This window comes from Vipera ursinii (genome assembly GCF_947247035.1).
Source record: "Vipera ursinii genome assembly, chromosome: 1".
Taxonomy (NCBI): Eukaryota; Metazoa; Chordata; class Lepidosauria; order Squamata; family Viperidae; genus Vipera; species Vipera ursinii.
Window position 1 is genome coordinate 305,416,876 of NC_139512.1, and position 23,082 is coordinate 305,439,957.

Below are 23,082 nucleotides of genomic sequence, written 5' to 3' on the forward strand. Positions count from 1 at the left end.
CAGAGAATAGCTAGAAGAGATAAGAATGCCTTCTTAAATTAACAGTGCAAAGAAATAGAAGAAAACAATAGAATTGGGAGGACCAGAGATCTTTTCAAGAAAATTGGAGAGATGAAGGGAACGTTTAATGCAAAAATGGGCATGATAAAGGACCAAAATGGCAGGGACCTAACAGAGGCAGAAGAGATTAAGAAGAGGTGGCAAAATTACACAGAAGAACTATACAAGAGTGAGCTTAACGTCCCTGATAATCACAATGAGGTGGTCACTGACCTCGAGCCAGACATCCTAGAATGTGAAGTGAAGTGGGCCTTAGAAAAGCTGAGCAACAACAAAGCTAGTGGAGGTGACAGTATTCCAGCTGAGCTATTCAAAATCTTAAAAGACAGTGCAGTAAAAGTGCTACACTCAATTTGCCAGCAAATTTGGAAAACTCAACAGTGGCCACAGGATTGGAAAAGATCAGTTTACATTCCAATTCCAAAGAAAGGCAGTGCCAAAGAATGTTCAAACTATCGCACCATTGCACTCATTTCTCATGCTAGTAAAGTCATGCTTAAAATCCTACAAGCTAGACTTCAGCAGTATGTGGATCGAGAACTACCAGAAGTACAGGCAGGATTTCGAAGAGGCAGAGGAACTAGAGATCAAATTGCCAACATACGCTGGATCATGGAGAAAGCTAGGGAGTTCCAGAAAAACATCTACTTCTGCTTCATTGACTATGCTAAAGCCTTTGATTGTGTGGATCATAACAAACTGTGGCAAGTTCTTAAAGAGATGGGAGTACCAGACCATCTTATTTGTCTCTTGAGAAACCTATATGCGGGTCAAGAAGCAACAGTGAGAACTGGACACGGAACCACTGATTGGTTCAAAATTGGGAAAGGAGTCCGACAAGGCTGTATACTGTCGCCCTGCCTATTTAACTTATATGCAGAGCACATCATGAGAAAGGCAGGGCTAGATGAATCAAAAGTTGGAATTAAGATTGCTGGAAGAAATATCAACAACCTAAGATACGCAGATGATACCACTCTAATGGCAGAAAGTGAAGAAGAACTAAAGAGCCTCTTGTTGCGGGTGAAGAAGGAGAGTGCAAAACTTGGGTTGAAACTTAACATTAAGAAAACCAAGATCATGGCATCTGGCCCTCTCAATTCCTGGCAAATAGATGGGGAAGAAATGGAAGTAGTGACAGATTTTATTTTCCTGGGCTCCAAGATCACTGCAGATGGGGACTGTAGCCAAGAAATTAAAAGACGCTTGCTCCTGGGGAGAAAAGCCATGGCAAATCTAGACAGCACACTAAAAAGCAGAGACATCACCCTCTCAACAAAAGTGCGTATAGTCAAGGCTATGGTCTTCCCAGTTGCAATGTATGGCAGTGAAATTTGGACCATAAGAAAGACCGAGTGCCAAAGAATTGAGGCCTTTGAACTCTGGTGCTGGAGAAGACTCCTGCGAGTCCCTTGGACTGCAAGGCGATCAAACCGGTCAGTCCTAGAGGTTATCAATCCTGACTGCTCTTTAGAAGGCCAGATCCTGAAGCTAAAACTCAAATACTTTGGCCACCTAATGAGAAGGAAGGACTCACTGGAGAAGAGCCTAATGCTGGGAAAGATCGAGGGCAATAGAAGAAGGGGACGACAGAGAATGAGGTGGCTGGATGGAGTCACTGAAGCAGTAGGCATGAGCTTAAATGGACTCCAGAAGATGGTAGAGGACAGGAAGGCCTGGAGGAACGTTGTCCATAGGGTCGCGATGGGTCGGACACGACTTCGCAGCTAACAACAACAATGATCAGGCATTAATAAAAATTATTTTTGTTATTTAATCTATATATGCATCAGAGTAACTGTACATGATATAAACATTGATAAATAATAAATCAAGTTATTGATTAATTGGGGCCAGTTTGTTTTATCTCACAAGTAATATCAAACATGCAACTTGTATAGAAAAATATGAATGTTTCTGTGAAAATATATGATGAATAAAACAATAGTATTAAAGAGTAACACCGGAGTCAATGATCTTAGAGCTGGTTACAACTGAAGCAACCAATCTGCCAAATAAATAAATGAAACAAATATGGACTGGCTTTTCCTAGCTGTGCCTTTTTCATAAATTCTCATTACTGTAGTATCTTTTGTATATCTTAGCAACCACAACAAATCAACCTCCTGTAAGCTTATTATAGCATCAAGCTACTTAAAAGAAACATGGGGCATAAATTCAGTAAATAAATAATGTTATTTCCCAAACAGATTGCTGTAAATGATCTAATTGGTGCTTCCCTTAATAATTACCAGAAATTTCAACTAGTGCAGAATTCTGTTATTTTGATCAGGGTATATTGTATATGATTTCATTATTGTAAATAATTTACTGGCTACCTCTTTGGCTGTATGCATAGTTTAATGTACTGGTACTAGCTTAAAACTCTGAATTGATTTAGCAGTAATTTCCTATCATTTGAACTTCACTGCTGTTTAAGAACAACTGTTTCTTGGGGGATAGCTATACTTGCCAGAGACCCTCTGTCTAAATGCTCTCCGACATGGCCATGACATCAAACAGGCTGGGCACTTTGAATATTTAAAAACAGTACACCGCTGGCAATTCTGGTGGCTGGGATTAAAACAGGATATGGAAAACTATGTCCGCAGTTGTGCTGTATGTGCCACCATGAAAAGAATTCTGGGGAAAGTCCCTGGGTTACTGCAACTGGTGGCAGACCCTTCCCAACAATGGGAAGAAATTGCTATGGATTTTATAGTAGATCTACCTGAAAGTAAAGGAAATATAGTCATCTGGACTGTGATAGATCTGTTTTCAAAGCAGGCTCATTTCATCGCCTGCAAAGGGTTCCCGTTTACCCAACGACTGACCAAAATGTTTTTGGAACATATCTATTGGCTGCATGGCGCACCTAAATGAATAATTTTGGACGGGGGGGTGGAGTTCATAGCTAGGTTTTGGGACCAAAACCAGAGAATAGGAAAAAATGATGATTGGGGCATTCAGAGATCCAAGAACAAATGAGAATGGTGATTCTTTGGTAAGTATTTGATTAGAAAAAGCATGTTAGTCTCATATATGAGTCTATTCATATGTATTCATGAGGAATAAGAATATAAATGTAAAAGCACAATTTATTGAATTATTTATGATAAAAGCCTGGGAGAATTAGTAAAAGATACAAGGATGATGAATATGGGTAGACCATTATATGCTAGTGTCAGAAATGGATTTTGGGGGGAAACAGATGAAAAAGGCAAATAAATAATGTAGAGAGAAACTAGGGATAAACAGTATGCATTAGAAAAAAGTATCAGAAAATAGGTTAATGGAAAAGGAACATGAGGAAAGAAGTTGTGGAAACTTCTTGGAACAGAGTTTTAAAAATTACATTACAGAATTCCATAGAAATAGGTAGACAAAAATTTTTGTTCCTAATCACAACAGTACCAAAATTATAAAACATGCATTATGACTCTACAACTTCAGTTCTATCCTTTCATTCTTGTGTTATGACATCACAAGAAAAAAAGGAATTTGTGTTACAACACATGTTTCATCATTTACCCTTCTCTTATAGGTCGCTAGGCACCCTTGCATAAGTCAATAAACATCCACGAGAGATGGGGTAGTAATAATATTTGTGTAATGATGTAATCTTGTGAATTCTGTGACATATGTTCTTGGGTCATTTCCAAATGCAATTTTATAATAGCATTTGTATGAGTATGTCATTGAATGTGTATTATTTTGGCATCATCTTGATTTGACAAAAACTTTATTCTTCTTTCCCTTTCCTCCAAAATAACTTGGTATAAACAAATAAAAAATAGAACCTTCTCCCCTTCTGGTCTTTAAGTTGTGCAATAGCCCCCTTTTAGAGGATCATACAGATAATTCACTTCTGGCCTTGAAAAAAACTTTAAATTTTAATCAGGCTTCTAAATGAAATGTACATATACATCTGTCCATCATGCTATTCATTTTCAGGGTAAGCAGAGTTATGAAAAAGGGCAGTAAGGAATAAGAAATAGTAAACTGAAGTACCTGAAGGCACAAGATAAGAAAATGTAATATAACTAACTAGTTTACACCAACACTGCTCATTATGCCTTTCGTATCTTATGTCACCTGCAAATCATCCTTGTTTTATCGATCACTTCCATACGCTGCCTTTTGTTCTTTAAATTTCTCATCTCTGTCTCATCTTTGTCTCCATTCATCCACAGCTTTCTCATTCCTCCCCCTCCTCTTACTTATTTAATGATATCCTAATTAGTAAAATGATACACATGGATTAGAGCAGGGCTTTTCAACTTTTTCACCCCTTGTACCACTTTTAGGATATGGCAACATCCGAGTACCACCTAGCAAGGTGTCAAAAACTTGACCCCCCCAAAAAAAGGGAAAAAAGTGATGAAGTATAGGTAGTCCTCGACTTACAAGAATTTGCTTAGTGACTGTTCGAAGTTACAATGGCACTGAAAAAAGCGCCCCCCCCAAGCCACAGCTGAGCATGACACCTGCCTGCCTGCCTGCCTGGCGGCGCTCTTCCTCCTGTCCAAGGTTTTCATTGTTGTGAGCATTTCTGTTGAGGATTGGCAGCGGGGGTGGGTGGGGGATGTTTGGTTTTTATTCCCCCACCCCTCTGCTGGGTGGTTGCAGCAGGTTTTGGTCACTTCACATGACCCTGGGACAGTGTGAGAGTCATACATATGAATCAGTTGCCAAGCATCTGAATGTAAATCACAAGACCCTGGAGATGCTGCAACATTCCAGCTGATAGGCGCTTCTTCTGGGCTCAGCAGAAGTGCCAGGATCAGCGCCGAGCTCCAGCTGGAGCCTGGTGCTGATCCTGGCGCTTCCACTGAACCCTGACAACCCTGCAGCTCCAGCCATCTCTCGCTCAGGCTTGTGCAGTGCTGCCACCAGTTCAGCTCATTCTCCCCCCACCCCGCTACCACTTTTCTAGGATGGTCGTGTACCACCTACCAGGTGCCAATGTACCACAGGTGGTACCTGTACCACTGGTTGAAAAGCCCTGGACTAGAGGATGCAACTGTTAAATGGATTCATAATTGAATGACTACGCTCAGAGAGCATTCATAAATGGCTCAGCATCAGCTTCAAGAGTAGTACTGTGGTGTGCTACGTGCTAGTCAACATTTTTAATAATATGTATTACAAAAAGACTGACCTTTCTAATCAATCGTGATCAAGCCCCATTGGACATACTATCTCCAGTTCTAGGTACAGCAGTCTAAAAAGTACATTGACAAACTGAAGCAAGTTCAAGGAAATGGTTGCAAGATGAACTGAGAATTAAAACTCTTGTCCTGTGAGGAATGGTTCAATAAACCTGATACGTTTACCTGCAGAAGCAAATGTTTAATGGAAATATAATAGCAGTCTTCTGATATCTACAGGATTAACATATAGAAGAGAGGACAGGTGTTTTGCTCAGAAGGCAGGACCAGAAAAAATGAGTTGAAAATGCAGGGACGTTTATTCAGCTTAGATGTTAGAAAGCATTTCCTGATTGTAAGAGCTATCAGCCAGTGGGACAGGATGCTCGGTGAAGCCTTATGTTGCATTTTACTGCAGATCTTTAAATAGAGATGAGATAACCATCTGTGCAAAATGCTTTAGCAGATTCTGCACTAAGAAGGTTACCCTATTTGACCTCTCCATTCCCTTCCAAATTTTATAATTTTTGGACTACATATATACTGACAGAACAATTAACCAGTGGAACAACCTACCTCCAGAAGCTGTGAATGCTCCAACACTGGAAGTTTTTAAGCAGAGACTGGACAGCCATTTGTCTGAAATGGTATAGGGTTTCCTGCCTGAGCAGGGGGTTGGACTAGATGACCTCCAAGGTCCCTTCCAACTACAACTACTACTACTACTACTACTACTATTATTATTATTATTATTATTATTATTATTATTATTATTATTATTATTATTAAACTTTTATTCATAAAACATGAAACTCAGTCAACTGAACACTCAAATTGACTGGCACTAATGGTTGACACAGGCTGCTGCCAGCATCCTAGGTATCAACCAGGTATCTCCTTAAAATGTAAGATGTTCCAAGTAGTGCAGTTTTTTGTAGCTTTGCTGGAGTTATTGCAGGAAGTTGCAATTTCTTGATGTGTTTTATAAAGTTTTTGGACATAGTTCCCAATGCCCCGATGACAATGGGTATCACTGTTACGCGTTTCATCCATAATCACACATTTTCGATGGCCAGGTTGTGGTATTTCGTAATTTTTTCCAGTTCTTTTTCTTCAACTCTGGCATCTCCTGGTACAGCGATATCAATCAGCTGTATGCTTCGGTTCTCTACAACTGTGATATCTGGCGTGTTGTGTTCCAAATGGTGATCTGTCTGTATTCGGAAGTCCCACAAGATCTTCACCCTCTCATTCTCGATAACTTTTTCCACCCTATGTTCCCACAACTTTTCGGACACAGGCAAGTCGTATTTTTTACACAATGCCCAGTGGATTAGTTTAGCAACTCGGTCATGTCTACCTTTGTAATCAGTTTGCGCGATTTTGCTGCACTCACATATTAAATGTGAAACAGTTTCAACTTTGTAGTTGCAAAGTCGGCAATTTGGATTGTTAGTAGTTTTTTGTATCTTCGCTTTCATGGCATTAGTTTGTAGTGCTTGTTCTTGAGCAGCCAGTATTAAGCCTTCTGTTTCTTTCTTGATGGTTCATATCTTAAGCCATGTCCATGTCGAGTTGTCATCACATTTTCCTTCAATGTTTTTCAAATGTCCATGCAAAGCTTTGGTTTTCCATCTATTTAATCTGTCATCCAGCTGTTTCTCCTTATTTTCTGCCTTTGTTTCTGTTATTTTGATAATGCTCAATGTTTTCACAGCCTGCAACAATTTTTCTGTACTTTGATTCACATAGTCATTCAAACTTTGTTTTTCTTCTTCTACAGTTTGGTGGATTTGCAGTAGCCCTCTGCCCCCTATTCTTGGCAGGTACAATCTGTCGATGTCACTTCATGGGTGTAGAGCATGGTGCATGTTCAAAGGTTTACGCGTTTTCCGGTCTAGGTGTTCCAATTCGGCCAATGTCTAGTTGATAATTCCAGCTGGGTAGCGTATCACTGGGACTGTCCATGTATTAATGGCTTTAATTATATTTCCACCATTCAGGTTTGATTTTAGTATTTTGCGGACTCTTCTGATGTATTTCTTTTGCATTGACTCTTTGACTTTTCCATTGAAGATGTTATCTGCTTCCAATATGCCTAGGTATTTGTCACCGTTATCCTTTGCTAGTGCTTTCATAATACTTCCGTTTTCCTGTTCTTTTCCTTCTATTTTTCCTACTTTTCCTCGTTGCATGGATAATATAGCACATTTTCCAAGTCCAAAGTCCATTGTGATGTCGCTGCTAAACAGTTGAACTGGGTTGAGTATTGATTCAAGTTCAGTGTGGCTTTTTACATACAGTTTTAAGTCATCCATGTATAGTAGATGGTTTATCTTGCCATGCTGGCTTGAGATGTGGTATCCCAGTTTTGTGTTTCGTAATATTGTCAGTGGAATTAATGCGATGTTTAACAGTAGTGGTGAAAGTGAGTCCCCTTGGAAGATTTCTCATCTGATGTTGATTTCACCAATGTTCTCCCCATTTGCTGTTAGAACTGTGTTCCATTTTTGCATATTTGCTTTCAAAAATGTACAGATCTTTTTGCTGATTCCAAAGTTTTCCAGACATGCATTAATCCAACTATGGGGTAATGAGTCAAATGCTTTCTTGTAATCAATCCACGCCATATTTAAATTTGTTTCTCGTTATTTTGCATTTTTAAGTAGCATTTTGTCAATGAGCAGCTGATCTTTTGTTCCTCTTGATTTTTTTATATTTTCCTTTTTGTTCTGCTGGATACAAATTGTTTTCCTTCAGATGATTGAATACTGAATTTGCCAGTATTCTTGTAAAAAGTTTGAACGTTGTTGGTAGACAAGTAATTGGGCAGTAGTTGCTTGGTTCTGTGCTCTTTTCAGGGTCTTTCATTATCAAGTATGTTCGACCAGCTGTTAACCATTCTCCACTTGTGGCATTTGAAGCATTTCATCAAACGGAGTGGCCATGCGGTGATGGAGGCTGGTGAAGTGTTTCAACCAGTATCCATGCAGCTCATCCAGGACAGGTGCACTCCAGTTCTTGACCTTCTTTACTTGTTTTGCAACCATATCAGTGGTTATTAGAATATTCTCCATTTTGTTTTGTTTTGCTTGTGTTTGGATATCTTTGATCCAGGAGGCAGTTTTATTATGTTCCACTGGGTTTTCCCACAGTTCTTTCCAAATGTTTAAGGTTTTTTTCTTTGCATGGTAGAACAGTAGTTTGGACTTTATTTTCATCAAGTGACCGATAGAAGAGGTGCTGGTTTCTTCTGAACTGGATGTTTTCACGATATTGTTTTATTCGTCCTTCATATCTTTCAATTTTCTTTGCTGTTGCTTTTACACGCTGTTTTAGGTTTTCCATGATTTCTGTAATTGTTGTCTCCTCCAGGTTATACTTTTTGTATAAACTATTTTTTCAGCTTTTTGTTCTTTAGTTTTCCTTCTTTCAAGTATTTCAATTTGCTGACATCTCCTCGTAGTTTTTTTGTTTTATTTTCAAGTCAAATTTTCCACTTTTGATGTTCCAGTGGGTTTCTTTTTTGGCATTTTATAACCCAATTCTGCAGTTATAACGGCGGCTGTACTGTACGTTAGTTGGTTTGTTTCATACAGTGTGCTGGATGGGATGGAAGTTAAAATGTTGTTCACAGCATTTAGTAGATCTTTCACTCATTTGCTATGCACTTCATGGATGGCAGGCAGTCTTTTTCTTTGTGTGTTTTCTTTGATGTGGTTTTCAATCTTTTCTTTCAGCATTTTTGCTAGATTACTTAGCTCTACACTTTCGAGTTGTTGCACAGGGGAATCTTCATCCTGTGTGGTGGCTTCTTCCACTGTTTGGTCAGTTTGTTGAGATATTGAAACAATTTCTTCAGTCTGTCCTTCATCGTTGCTTGTTGTTTTCTTTTCAGCCAATGTTCTTAGATGTTGAATTTCCACATCTGTAAAAACTTTATTACGGATGATGAAATGTCTTTGATCGATTAATCGTTGTTCGGATACATCACTTTCCGGATGCTTTTCCTTCCACAGTTGCATCATTCTTTTTTGAAATCCCCTGGCTGTTGGTTCTGCCTGGTAGTAGCATTGGATGATTTCTCGATTTTCTTCGGTTGTCCAGGTTTTGCACTTTTGTTCCAGTCGCTTTACAGTTGTACGCTCTGGTTCCCCAGCAGTAGCAACTGAGCCCTGTGGCCCATTTTTTCACAGATGTCCAGGAGCCATAGCATCTGACGCGGTCCTTGTTGACCCGGGCAATGACCAATCCGGTATGGATTTTTTTTTATTTCTTCTCATCATTGGTGATGGGAGGTGCCTGGGTTGGTTCACGGTGGCTAAGCCACTACCAATCAGAAGACCAGTAATCCCATAACCAAAGGGACCACACCCGATAGCTGTCCAGGCCCAGCCACAGGCTGTTGTTATTGTTATTGTTGTTGTTATTATTATTATTATTACTTCAGTGTAAGCTAGCAGACATCAGGCTCCATTTGAAGTTGACTTTACTAATGGATTTGATTTGATTTGATTTGATTTGATTTGTAAAGCCACCCATCTAAAACCAGTGACTCTGGCTGGCAAACGATCATTAAAAACAATTTTTTTATTTCTTCTCATTGGTGCTGGGAGCTGCCTGGGTTGGTTCACGGTGGCTAAGCCACTACCAATCAGAAGACTGGTAATCCCATAACCATAGGGACCGCACCCGATAGCTGTCCAGGACCAGTCACAGGTTGTTGTTGTTATTGTTGTTGTTGTTTTTTCAGTGTAAGCTAGCAGACATCAGGCTCCATTTGAAGTTGACTTTACTAATGGATTTATTTGATTTGATTTGTAAAGCCACCCATCTAAAACCAGTGACTTTGGCTGGCAAACAGTCATAAAAACAATTAAAATAGTTAAAACACAGTACAAAAACACTTAAACACAAATAGCAACCAAGAGATACTATAATCTTTCAGCTTCAACATAGCCAGAAAACAGTGTCTTTCCCATACTTGGAACCCCAGTCCTGGGCACATAGCTTCAAGGCTTTCTGAAAGGCCATCAGGGGTGGGGCATCCTAAACCCATGGGGGAAGATATTCTAGGAGGCAGGTGCTGTGATAGAAAAGCCACATCTCCTGGTCTCTACAGCCATCATTCCTTGGCCTATGGGATCTGGAGCATGGCCATCCTGGCTGACATGGAGGCTTTGAAATTTGAGTCTGATGACAATAGTGAACCAGCCCTGCCTTCCTATATGAGAATCGTCAGGATGTTTTTACTTAAGAGGAGCTTTGACTTAAGATTGACAGCAGAAAAAAACATCTGTTACTCTGAATCTCTGTGCTTTGCCTTGCTTGCCAACCTTGCCTTACCAACTGATCGACGACTCTTCCTGTACATTGGATTCTGGCACTGTTTGGCCACTCTTGTGCCTGTCTCCCTGGACTTGGAACTCTTTATTAATGCAGATTGCTAGGCTGGTAGAAACTTGGTATTTCAAGCGTGTTGGGACATGGCTTTTTGTTACTTGTTATAAGTAAGTTTGCATTTGCCTCTTGAGTGTGTGTGTCTGTGCTTGGCTTGAGACAGGACATTGCCCGACTGTATTGTATGGGGAAAAACAACTGGAAAAATATTATCCCTCAGGTAAGCCGGTCCCAAACCATGAAGGGCTTTAAAGGTAACAAGCAGCATGTTGAATTGCACTCAGAAACATACTGCCAACCAATTCAGCCCCGAAAGTAGCAGTGTTATATGTGCCAAATAACTAGCACCATTTATAACCCATGTAGCTGCATTCGGTATCAGCTGAAGCTTCCAAATGCTTCCAAAGGAATTTTGGCTGGTGGGATCCAAAAGAAGACCGTTTTCTGCCATGACTCCCATCCTCTGGAATATTGTGAAACCCAAGGGGCAATCCGCACCTCCCTTTTGGTCTTCTGAAAGGTTTTGAAAACATGGCTCTGCCAACTGGCCTGGCCCCCCTATGAGGGTGTGACATTCTGCATTAGATAACACCCAACCTCCTCCACTTGCGCACTTCGCTCTCTTCCTTGGTAAATTTATTTTTAATTGAATTTTAAATTTAAAATATCTATTGTTTTAATGTTTTATATGGTATTGTATTGGATGGTTTTAAACCACCTAGAGTTGCCTTTGGTGAGATGGGCAGCATATGAGAGAGAGAGAGAGATTATGTTGCAAAATGTTTTTTTACTGTTCTATTAAACATGACGTTTACAGTATTTTACTGATTCCGCCTTTTTTATTTCAAAATATTGGCTCTTTCTTCCCATGCACTTTTAACAAAAAGTCTAGAAAAGAATCTTTGCTATAAACTCTGGCAGACATATATCTCTATTTAAAGGAAGAAATAACAGTTTGGACTCTATTGATTAAGGAACCGCAAGTGGGATCTGAAAAAAATACATTGCCCAATAAAATGTTTCTATTGAGAACTACATTCTTCCTTCTGTGTTGTTAAAGATGTAAAGTTTCCTTTTACTTTAGATTTTTTTTTCTTAAGCATTTTCTGTACATTTGTCTTTGAGAAATGAAATAGATTGGCACCATAAGCTGGCAAATAAGAATGAAAAGTCAAATTGTTGCAGAAAATGCTGTTTGTCCTTTGTACAATTTAGTATACAATAGCTGTACTAAAAGCTATCCTGTAATTTCCAAAGTGTTTCCAAATAGAAATTTTACAGTGCCTTGTAATAACATTTGTAATCCGAATCTGAGGACATTATAACATATTTTCTTTGAAGATTTTATACTCATTTTAAAGGCACATAAATTGAAAGCCTTCTGTGTTGTTCTGACATTCATAAAATAGATTAACTGCTGCCTTTCAAACCAATGCAAACTTATCTTACAAAACTGTTGGGGGGAGGTTATCATTCCCATCTGCTTAGTTTAAATTACAGGCAGAGAATATTCATGTACGTAATATCTCCTAGAGGCTTCTTTAGGAAAACAAATTTTTAAAATTGTTATTTATCCTTAAATTCGAAATCTGAAGCTCTATAATTAGTCTTAAGTTATAGAAGTTCCCCTGGAACCTACTAAAGTTTGCTTGGGAGCAGGGTGTCATCCTTATTATTTATTGGAAATGTTATCCTTAGAAACATTTTGGCATGCATCCTAAGATCCCTCAAAAATTGTTTTCACCTTATTTTTTTTCTATGCTCTGTCCATTTTATTTTCCTTTTTTATTCATGATATTGAAGTGATTTGTCTCAATTTATTTTTTTAAGTGTAAGAAATCCTTGTCTAGTTCCTCTGAATAATGGGAAAATAGAAAAAAAGTACACTACTTTTAGATATAGGGGATTCATATAATGTCTTAATACATTTTATGAATCCATTTTATGAATTCCAAAGGACATCTAAATATATTTGACATAGCAAACATGTATGGTTTATGTATTTTGTCAAAGGTGTTTTCAGCAGCTAATGACATAATTACAAATTAATCTTTATTTTTATTCAAATCTATTAGATCTACAATTTAATGGTTTTTGCTGCTTGGCTAGTTTTTATAAACCCTGCTTGATCATTCTCACTAACAAACAATATCATTTGCTGTAAACTATTCGCTGATACTGCTGTTCACATCTTTGTATTAATATTAATGAGATTTGATTATAATTAGCACATTAGGTATGATCTTTACCTGACTTTGTTATAACTGTAATATAACAAAGAGCCGTGGTGGCACAGTGGTTAAAATGCAGTACTGCGGGCTACTTCTGCTGACTGTTGCATGCCTGCAATTCGGCAGTTTGATTCTCACCAGCTCAAGGTTGACTCAGCCTTCCATTCTTCCGAGGTCGGTAAAATAAGGACCCAGATTGTTGGGGGCAATTAAGCTGACTCTGTAAACTGCTTAGAGAGGGTTGTGAAGCCCTGTGAAGCAGTGCTATTGCTATAAACCTGGTTAAATACCCCAGTAAAATTCCCTTACCTTCATACACTTGACAAAATTTTGGTACCAAAAGATATATAAACATTTTAACTGCTAAACCTGGGTTAACAAAACATAATTGCTATGTTCATACAACTTCATTTCATTTCATTTCATTTATTATATTTGTATACCGCCCTTCTCCCGAAGGACTCAGGGCGGTGAACAGGGCACATAAAAAATACAGAATACAAAAATTAAAAAAGAATGAAATAAGAGCCCGAGCTAAAAACCGTAGAATAATAAAAATCCCCAATAAAAACCCCAGCACATCCCCCATCCGGCCAGGCCAGCTTGCTCAAATAGGTAGGTCTTCAGACCGCGTCGGAAGGAGCGAAGGTCAGGTGCCATCCGGAGCTCAACTGGCAGCTGATTCCATAAAGCCGGGGTGCCCACAGAGAAGGCCCTCCCCCTGGGGGCCACCAGCCGACATTCTCTGACCGGTGGCACCCTGAGGAGGCCCTCTCTGTGGGAACGCACAGGGCGGAGGGAAGTTGACGCCGGCAGCAGGTGATCCCCGAGGTACTCCGGACCCATGCCATGTAGGGCCTTGAAAACCATTACCAAAACCTTGAACCTCACCCGGAAGACAACTGGTAGCCAATGCAGCTCGCGGAGCAAAGGTGTAACATGGGAATACCGGGAAACTCCCGAGACAACTCTCGCGGCTGCATTTTGTACCAGCTGGAGCCTCCGAGTGGTCTTCAAGGGAAGCCCCATGTAGAGAGCTATTGTAAGTTCAAACAAAGAAATTTCTATTCTGTAATGTAATTAATTGGTTTCATATAATGAACTAGTTCATACAACATGATAAAATAATGTTTGGGCTTCCAACAACATGCTGAAACATCAAATATATAATCACAGTCTAATGTGATTTGTAAACCCAACTATTGTGCCCCAAAACCTGTATGTGGGTTTGCATTATGATAATGACTTTGCATTGCCTTATTTTGTTTCTGTTACAGTTTCCATTATTCACAGTGGATCATAACCTTACTCCAGATGTTAATTATTTTATGCTTCAGGGTATATTTCTATTTCCTTTGATAGATTGAATATAATTCCTTGGCCAGAAAACATAATATTTAATTTCTTTATTAAACCATTGTACAATGTACTGTATGTTTTTGGAATTTTTGTATTTGATATTGAATGCTTACAATATGACATGGTATCACCTTAATTTTTTAAAAACTCTCTTAGTAAATTTCCAATGTATATCATATTTAGGTCTATATTGCTAAGGCAAAGCTTTCCCTTCCCTGTCTGATTTGTTTTTCTTCTATTCTGTTTAGATTGACTGCAGGTCAAGTTAACTGTGTAGAATTGTTTCTCTTCCTTTCATAATATTGCTTTTGGGGCCCTAATAATCATGGCCCCTAATGTATTGGATATTTATGGGTGTCTAGAGACAGCATTACTTTGGCTTAAACTTTTCTTTTTAGAGCAATTAATCTCTGTGATAGAAAATATTTTTGCTTTGCTTGCTGTTAAAGCAATGCTCTGGGAAGACTTAACAGTTACTTATGTTAGATTTCTGCAAGCAGCAGAAAAAATATGTAAAAACAACAGAGGAGAAATGGCTAGAGACCATTGCTAGAGTGATAAAATGTCTATTAATCAGCTATAGTTAGTTTCTGTGGTTTGCTTATTGAAAAAGATCTGTTTGACCAATACCAACAATTGTTTCCCATTTAACAGTGTTATTTTAAGCCAAGCAAGGAAAGTGTTTAAGACCTTCTGCTGACTTCCTGGTGAAACGTCCAGTATTCCCCTAGGCTGATTCTGGTTGGAAAAGCTTTCATGTGAATTATATGCTCTAATTTTGCAGTATATACTATATTGTAATTTATGAAGCCTTAACCAGTAAAAATGTAAAGAAACCCATGTCTTTAAGGTCTATGGGAGTGAGTTGCACATCACAATCAATTCTTTTCGAAGATTCATGTAGTGTCTGATTGTCCTCTTTGCCAGGAGGGAGTGGAATTACTTTTGAAATGCATTATTTATGTAAGTAGGTGTAGGGGGAGAAGTTACTGAATTGTGATTTCTGTGAAAAATATACTGTTGTGAATTGGTGCATGCATTATTTATATTGATGCACTAGGTCTTTACTGTGTAACAGAATCATGATATAAGCATTAGCAGCCTTCAGAGAGAACAAGGGACAAGATTGCTCCTTTCTCAGAAGGGAAGGAACCTGGAGTTTTAATTAACCTAAAACTGGAGATTTGACATTTGGCAGTTGAATAATTGATTTTTGCAAGTTAGATTCTGGTAACATAAATTCAGTATAGAAGATTTGTTATGTTTCCACTCATTTTCTTTAGATGACAGTCATTTGAATTTCTTTTCATCACAATATAATATGAGTATATTATGAGCAAATATAGTAAGCAACAGGACTTGCTTAATTCTAAGAGGACAAGTGGTAGATATCAATTTGACCTTCATATCTAAAATGTATGGTTGTGTTTCTTCACCATTGTACAACTCAAGCACATTCAAAATATAAAAAAAATGTTATGGCCATAAAGCAGAATGGAATATAGAGTATTTCATTTTCAGTCAAGTTTGGAGTGTTGGTTTTGAAGTGACATGTTCACACCCATTTCCCTGACAGCGTTTCTGCCTTAATAGGGTCTATGAATATAATCACTCCTGTACTGGCCTTTCTTGTGTTCGTCAAGCCTTGCAGCTTCTCCATTTTCATTTTTGATACTGTAACTGCAGCAATCTCCGTTTTGTTTAGTACAGTTTCACATACAATATCAGAGAATGGATCTGGATCCTCGGTCTTGATCTAATGCAGCTAGTGCCTCACAATTTAAAAGCAAGTTGTTTCCAGTGTTGTAGCACTTTGGCTAGCATTTTAGCCACTTGACCGGCACATTACTGATGCCTCTGCTAAATCAGCTCTGCTTGCTTGACAATGCTTTCAAGATTGAGAAGAGTGACCTTTGGTTACTGTCCCAACCTCTGCAGCTGTCCCATCTCAATAGGTCTTCTTTTCAGGTTTTTGAGTAATTGTTTTGTCAGCGTTTTTTTTTTTGCAGCTGTTAGATTTGCAGACTTGGCCCTCTTGTATCAATGGATAATTTGTTATTTGTTTTTTACTATGTTTTTTCTGTGTGCAAGAGCAGATAATTCTTATTGCCATATTGATGGTGCTTCCAACTTCAGATCATTGCTTTTCTACACAGACATAATGTGCATTTGGTTGCAGAGTGTCTAGTCTGTGGCTTCTTGACATTATTCAGATAAGTAAGTTCAGCTGAAACTAAGTGGCAGATCAGGGGGTAGCACAGCTTTCAATTTGATCTTGCATTGAACCTGGTGATAGTCAGACATTGCTATACTCCAGCACCTCTCAAAACTCTGACATCATTAACAACAGACTTTTAGGAAATAATTGATCATAGAAGCAACATTTAGTGCTCATGACTACCAAGTTAATTGATGATCATGTCCTGTCCCCGAATAGGTTATTGCAAATGAATACTGAGTTTAATTGTATTAATTATCATTCATGCTAGGAGGAAACTTCCCAGCCAAGTTGTAATTTATCAATCTGTGCATTTAGATCACCTGCCAACATGAAGAGTCCTCTTTATGGCCTTCATTTATAATGCTGTATAATTCAATTTAAAAAGGGAATTTTTTTGACATCGCTATTCACCTTGTTGCAAATTATACTTGAGCAAATACAGTAGGCACTACAATTTCATTGATTCCAGACAAATTTGGATATTTGGGTAGATCACATTCATTATTTAGTGCCTCATGTTCTCTAAATAGAAATTTAAGGGTTGTTTAAGAATTTTACCTATTAATTAACTATTTTGATATATCTTGTATTAAATACTTTTACATTAAATTAAATTAAGCAGTTGCTTGTTTTAGGTAGGTGCAAGAATCTTTATTGTAACAAAATTTATTATTTTTTCCAATCTTTATGCACCTATTGAAATCTTACGCTATTAGTTAGTTTTAGATTCTAGCATATATTTCATTGACTAAACATGAAGCATGCTTAATGTACTTTATACAATTATAAAATTATTAAAAAAATGAAATAGAGGCATAATATTGGGAATGTAATTTGTGTGGAGTTTTTTTTAATAAAATCTGACTATTTGCACAACAGTGTTTTCAGCAATAGTAATTGTTTCATTTTTTTTATTCATAGCATGCACCTGCTATTGTGTAGAAAACTAATCTGTTGATGTGTAAATGGTACTTGGGGCATAAAATGATGGATATGTGTTATGTTTTGACTGAAGTAGCGTTGTATAGAAATATTGTTATATTTTTATTTCTGTTGACGCTGGGTGTTATTATAGTTAACTCACTTTTTTAATATTTTATTTATGTCCAAGTTTGTCCGCTACCTCCTATGGTGACTCATGGAGATTATATCTGCCATCCGCGGCCTTGTGAACATTACAACCATGGAACTGTAGTTGAGTTCTATTGTGATCCTGGCTACACTCTCAGTAATGATTACAAATATATCACCTGCCAGTATGGAAAATGGTTTCCATCGTATCAAGTATACTGTGTCAAAACAGGTAAGAACAAAGGAATCTGGATAGCCAGCAAAAGCCTAAATATTTAAACATTAAATTTTCAAATAAAAGTATGTTTTGAATTGAAACTGCCTGCACAATATCTTATTACTTGTAGAGTATATTTTGCTTTCAGAACCAAAGTATCCATAGGAGGTGTCACAATCAAAACTCTTTTGTATATATGCAATGTCAATAGATATATAAACAATGTGTGGTTTAGCTCCCATGACCAAGATTATCATTTATCTGTTTTAATCTGTAGATATCACTGCTTCCACATGTGATAATTTATTAGATTGGAAATTAATTTGTAAAAACAGAAATAAATATGAGCAGTCATGTTTGTTGTGTTTGTAGCTCTGTAGCTTAGCTTGTAATTTGGGTTCTGATTCTTCTTGTGTACAATAAAAGGCCATTATTATCTAATGTGACTAGTAGTTTTCCTATTACTCTTTGTTTCACAGAACAAGCCTGGCCAAATAACCAGGAAACTCTTTTGCGAACATGGAAGATTGTGGCATTCACTGCTACTAGTGTTCTTCTAATGCTTCTGTTAGTTATTCTTGCCAGAATGTTCCAAACCAAATTTAAGGCACATTTCCTTCCAAGGTTAGTAATGGTTTAATTTTTGCAAAGCAGTTGATGATTCTTAGGAACTTTATTTGCAACTGATTTGTACTACAGTTAACTTACATAACTGTAATAACCTGTTTTGTTTTCAGAAAACAGTATGATCAATGTATCCTATTAAAGTAGGAGCATTGCGCTTTTCAGAGTTGGGCAAAATGCTCTCATCAGTTGCATCCAATTATTAATTTTTTGGCCTTCCCACTTCCTCTCAGCCCTTTACACACACACACATGCGCACACACACACACACACACACACAGGACAGAAGCAAGTTCTTTATACACAGACACTGGGAAGCTTCAATGTCTAGTTTAAAAAGCTTCACTGACTAAATTATTTCATTTTTGAGACCAAATTGTTCTGTTTTTTTAAATGTACAGCATATTCCATAAGCATTCCCTAACAGGACTCCTCTAGTGGCACTGGGGCTGCAACTCCCAGGATGGATCCAGGAAATTATAGGCCAATCAGCCTGACATCATGGAAAAGATAATAATCAAGCGGAGGATTTATGAGTACCTAGAAATGAACAAGGTGATTACAGGAAATGAGCATAAGTTTGTTAAAAGCAGTTCATGCCAGGCAAAACTTATATCCAACTTTGATAAAGTGACTAAATTAGTCAGCCAGTGAAATGCTATGGACATAGTATTCTTGGACTTCATTAAAGAATTTGACAAGTAGATGACAGCCTACTACTTTCTACATTTTTCTATCTTGATGGAAAAATGTGATAGACTGTACCACCACCAGATGGATTGGCTGACCAGCCATGCCTAGTGTATAGGAACTACATCTACATGAAGGGAAACTTACAGTAGGTTGCCTCAAGGATCTGTCTTGGGCCCAGTACTGTTTAATATCTTCATAAATGATCTAGACAAGATAAAAATGTAGTTCATCAGATTTGCAGATGACGCCTAGCTGGGGGGAATTGCTAACACTTAGGAAGATAAGACTCAAAATTCAGGAGGACATTTACAGACTTGAGCATTGGGTCCTAGTCAACAAGACACGGTGGTAAGAAACGTAAGCAGGAAAAACCAAATGCATAGATAGCTGGCTTAACAGAACTAACTGTGAGAGAGATCTAGGTGTCCTAGAGCACCATCCCTTAAGTATGAACCAGCAATGTGCTGCAGCAACCAAAAAAGCCAATGCAATCCTAGGCTCAGTCAACAAAGGGCTGAACATTGCAATCATGAGAAATGATGATGATGCTTTATATTGCACTAGTGAGGTGATACTTGGAATATTGTGTTCAGTTCTGGTCACCATGATACAAAAAGATGCAGTCCTAGAAAGTGTGCAGAGAAGAGCAATAAAGATGATAATAGGTCTGGAGGCTAAATTATATGGTGAACAGTTGAGGGAGCTAGGTATCTCAAAGACGGGTGTCAAACTGCAGGCCCTTGGGCTGGTTGCATCATACGGAGGCCACAGCCACCCCAGCTCCCACAATGCAAAAAAAAGTCATGTTGCAACATGTCACGTGATGCGGCGAATTTGACACCTGTGATCTAATCCATTGAAGAGAAAGATTTGGGGGGGGGACATGATAAATGTCGTCCAGTACTTGATGGGCTATCACAGAGAAGAGGGATTGACTTATTCTACCAAGGCACCAGAGAGCAGGACAAGAAATAATGGGTGGAAGCTTGTTAAAGAGAGATCCAACCTAGAAGTAAGGAAAAAAATTTCAGACTATGAGAACAACTAATCAGTGGAATAGCTTGCTTTCTGCAGTTGTCAATGCTCCATCAATGGAGATTTTAAAAAACAGACTGGACAACCATTTGACCAGGATGGTATAAGATCTCCTGCCTTGAGTGGAAGGTTGGACTGGAAGACCTCTGAGGTTCCTTCCAGCTCTATCATTCTATGTTCTATGATTTTACACCAGTTAGGGTTGCATTCACAACATATTTATGGAGTGTTGTGTAGGGAAGGGCTGTTCTCCAGTTTTATTGATATAATAAATTTTCCCCCACACTAAGACATGCCTTGTACCCACATTAGGTCTTGTATGAGGTCTTCTAGTCAACCCCTATTATACAGTACTATATTTATTGTACAGTAGGTCATTCTGATTTTTTAAAGAACTTGATTTAGTCAGTTTTGTATTAAATTAATCAATTTTGTGTTGTTTATTTTTATTTTGCATCATATTAGGATACAGTGAAGGGAAATATACAAACCATCATGATTAATGATGCACACACAATTTTAAATTATAAGACAAAAGTTTGAAAGAAACTTTCCTAGTTTGATGGGAAGTTGTTCAGATCCTGGCTTTGAATTTCCCCATGCAAACATGGGAGCTGAAGTCAACATCTCCAGAGGGTTCCAGGATCAGAAGTGTTACTTTACAATTTAACTTGGGTGCTCATTCAGTCAGAGACAGTGACCAGTGAAAATACATAATTAAAGTAATTTTAGCTATCATAACTGTTCTTCCTAGGATTTTCTATTGTTAATATTTTTATGTTCATTAATCTAAAGATTTTGATATAAATTGAGATATACTAAGATACTTAATGGGGAATACTGATAGGTTTATCAGTCGTTCCTTAGGTTATTAGAGTTATTTTTTTCTTTATTAACAGTTACATGACACATTCTCAGAAGGCTCTTGGTATCTCTGAAGTAAATATTTATGGCTAACTGCATTTCAAATGATTGAAAATTTTGTTCTTGAAGAACTCTGTTTCTGGCAAAGGATGTTTAGCCATTCACATCATTTTTATACACATACGTTCTCTTTTCCCCCCTGATCTAGAGATACTCAAGAGAATTGCAGCAATGGCCCAGACTTTGTGGTGGTGGATGGTGTTCCTGTCATGCTACCTTCTTATGATGAAGCTGTGAGTAGTGGCATGAATGAATTGGCACCAGGATGTCCGCCCTCTGCAGGCCAGGGATATATTTTTCAAGCAGATGATCAGAATCCTCCAGCTTATCCTGGACCAGATGATTTGAACAGGTTGCCAGCTGAATTTGACACCTATGACAGCATTTCAGGCTCTTCAGAACTTCTCCAGAGTTTATACACATCTTCTGCATGTCAGATGGGAGCTCATCCTGTCTCAGACAGAACTGATGTTATCAACAGCACCACTGAAGACGTAGCATCAACAAGTCCAAGCATTGATATTGCTGATGGTAATTTTGAATGTTGAACCTTATGTGGGATTATTTTAGGGTCAGTTTTTTTCCATATGGAAAAGTCGTGAGATTGTGCTTGGGAGAAGCAATCTCTTCAGATCTGTGGTCTGTCTCTTTGTTCTAGCTTCTCTCTCTCTCCTCCCCACAACCCCGTTTTTTTCTAGCAGAGCTTCTTTACAAGCCAAATGTTCACTGCTGTCCAAGAATCATATATCTGCCCTTTATTGGCTGGAAATGTAGGAGGACGCCAGTTAATTATGCCATTCGAGGTCTGAATGTCTGATTGTGTTCCCGAAATGCTTTTATTAATATTGATGTATCTCTGTTATAAGGTGCAGTTCTGATTCATCTAAAAAAAATCAGGACAAGCAAAGCGAGTATTATTGTTCATGATACTATGTGTCAATCCAATTTATCACTGTTAATGTTTTTGTCATGGCAGAGTTCCTGAATATTTGTTGGAGACTCTGTTTAGCTAGTTTTCATAGACAGCTATTTATTCATGTAATCAGTAAGTCGTTTGTTGTTAGCTGCGAAGTCGTGTCCGACTCATCGCGACCCTATGGACAACGTTCCTCCAGGCCTTCCTGTCCTCTACCATCTTCTGGAGTCCATTTAAGCTCACGCCTACTGCTTCAGTGACTCCATCCAGCCACCTCATTCTCTGTCGTCCCCTTCTTCTATTGCCCTCAATCTTTCCCAGCATTAGGCTCTTCTCCAGTGAGTCCTTCCTTCTCATTAGGTGGCCAAAGTATTTGAGTTTTAGCTTCAGGATCTGGCCTTCTAAAGAGCAGTCAGGGTTGATCTCCTCTAGGACTGACCGGTTTGATCGCCTTGCACTCCAAGGGACTCGCAGGAGTCTTCTCCAGCACCTAATGTTCAAAGGCCTCAATTCTTTGGCGCTCAGCTTTTTTTATGATCCAGCTTTCACTGCCATACATTGCAAAGTAAGTCATTAGGGACCTTAAAAAGTTATCTAGGTGTAGAATGTGAAAATAGCCATGCATGCCCTATCTCATGAGCCCATATTCCAAGATCTCCAATCTTTTTTGGTCAGGTGCATATTTGAAGTTTTGAAGATATCCTGTGAATGCCCCAAATTTTTGAAAAATTCCAAACCCAGAATAAAAAAAATCTATATTTTCATAGAATGAAAAAAGTAACATTATTTTTGTGTTGAAAACTCAAGGAACTCCAAAAACCCAAGAAATCAATAATGCAATATTGAAGCTATGTATTTATTTATTAATTTTATATGGCACCTGACTCACTATCCCAAGTGACACTGTGTGGCTGAATAGCAGAGGACAACTTAGCCATAATGTATATTTTGTGTTTATGTTTTCTGGGTTTACTTTTCAAGTAGATTGCCAGTTGATTTTTGCTACAGTTCATAATCTTTAATTTCTATGTTACAAGGAATTTAAAACAATGATAATTTTAACTCTCTGGAATAAAGCAGTCTATTTCATATGTGCATAGAGTACCCTCAGTGAACATACTATAAAGCCCATGTTTAGTCTTCCCCACTGTGTCCCTCAGTTATCTCCAGCCAATGCCAGC

At 38.2% G+C, this 23,082-nt stretch overlaps 1 protein-coding gene across 2 annotated transcripts in view; it reads left to right on the forward strand.

Annotated features, from left to right (window-relative positions):
- Window positions 1-23,082, forward strand: part of SUSD4 (sushi domain containing 4) — a 69,017-nt gene that overhangs the window by 40,864 nt on the left and 5,071 nt on the right. For both annotated transcript variants that reach the window (XM_083355969.1, XM_083355970.1), the window contains exons 4-6: window positions 17,533-17,724; window positions 18,189-18,333; window positions 21,134-21,516. In XM_083355969.1, the coding sequence (XP_083212095.1) occupies window positions 17,533-17,724; window positions 18,189-18,333; window positions 21,134-21,516 (720 nt within the window). The remainder of the gene's footprint in view (window positions 1-17,532; window positions 17,725-18,188; window positions 18,334-21,133; window positions 21,517-23,082) is intronic.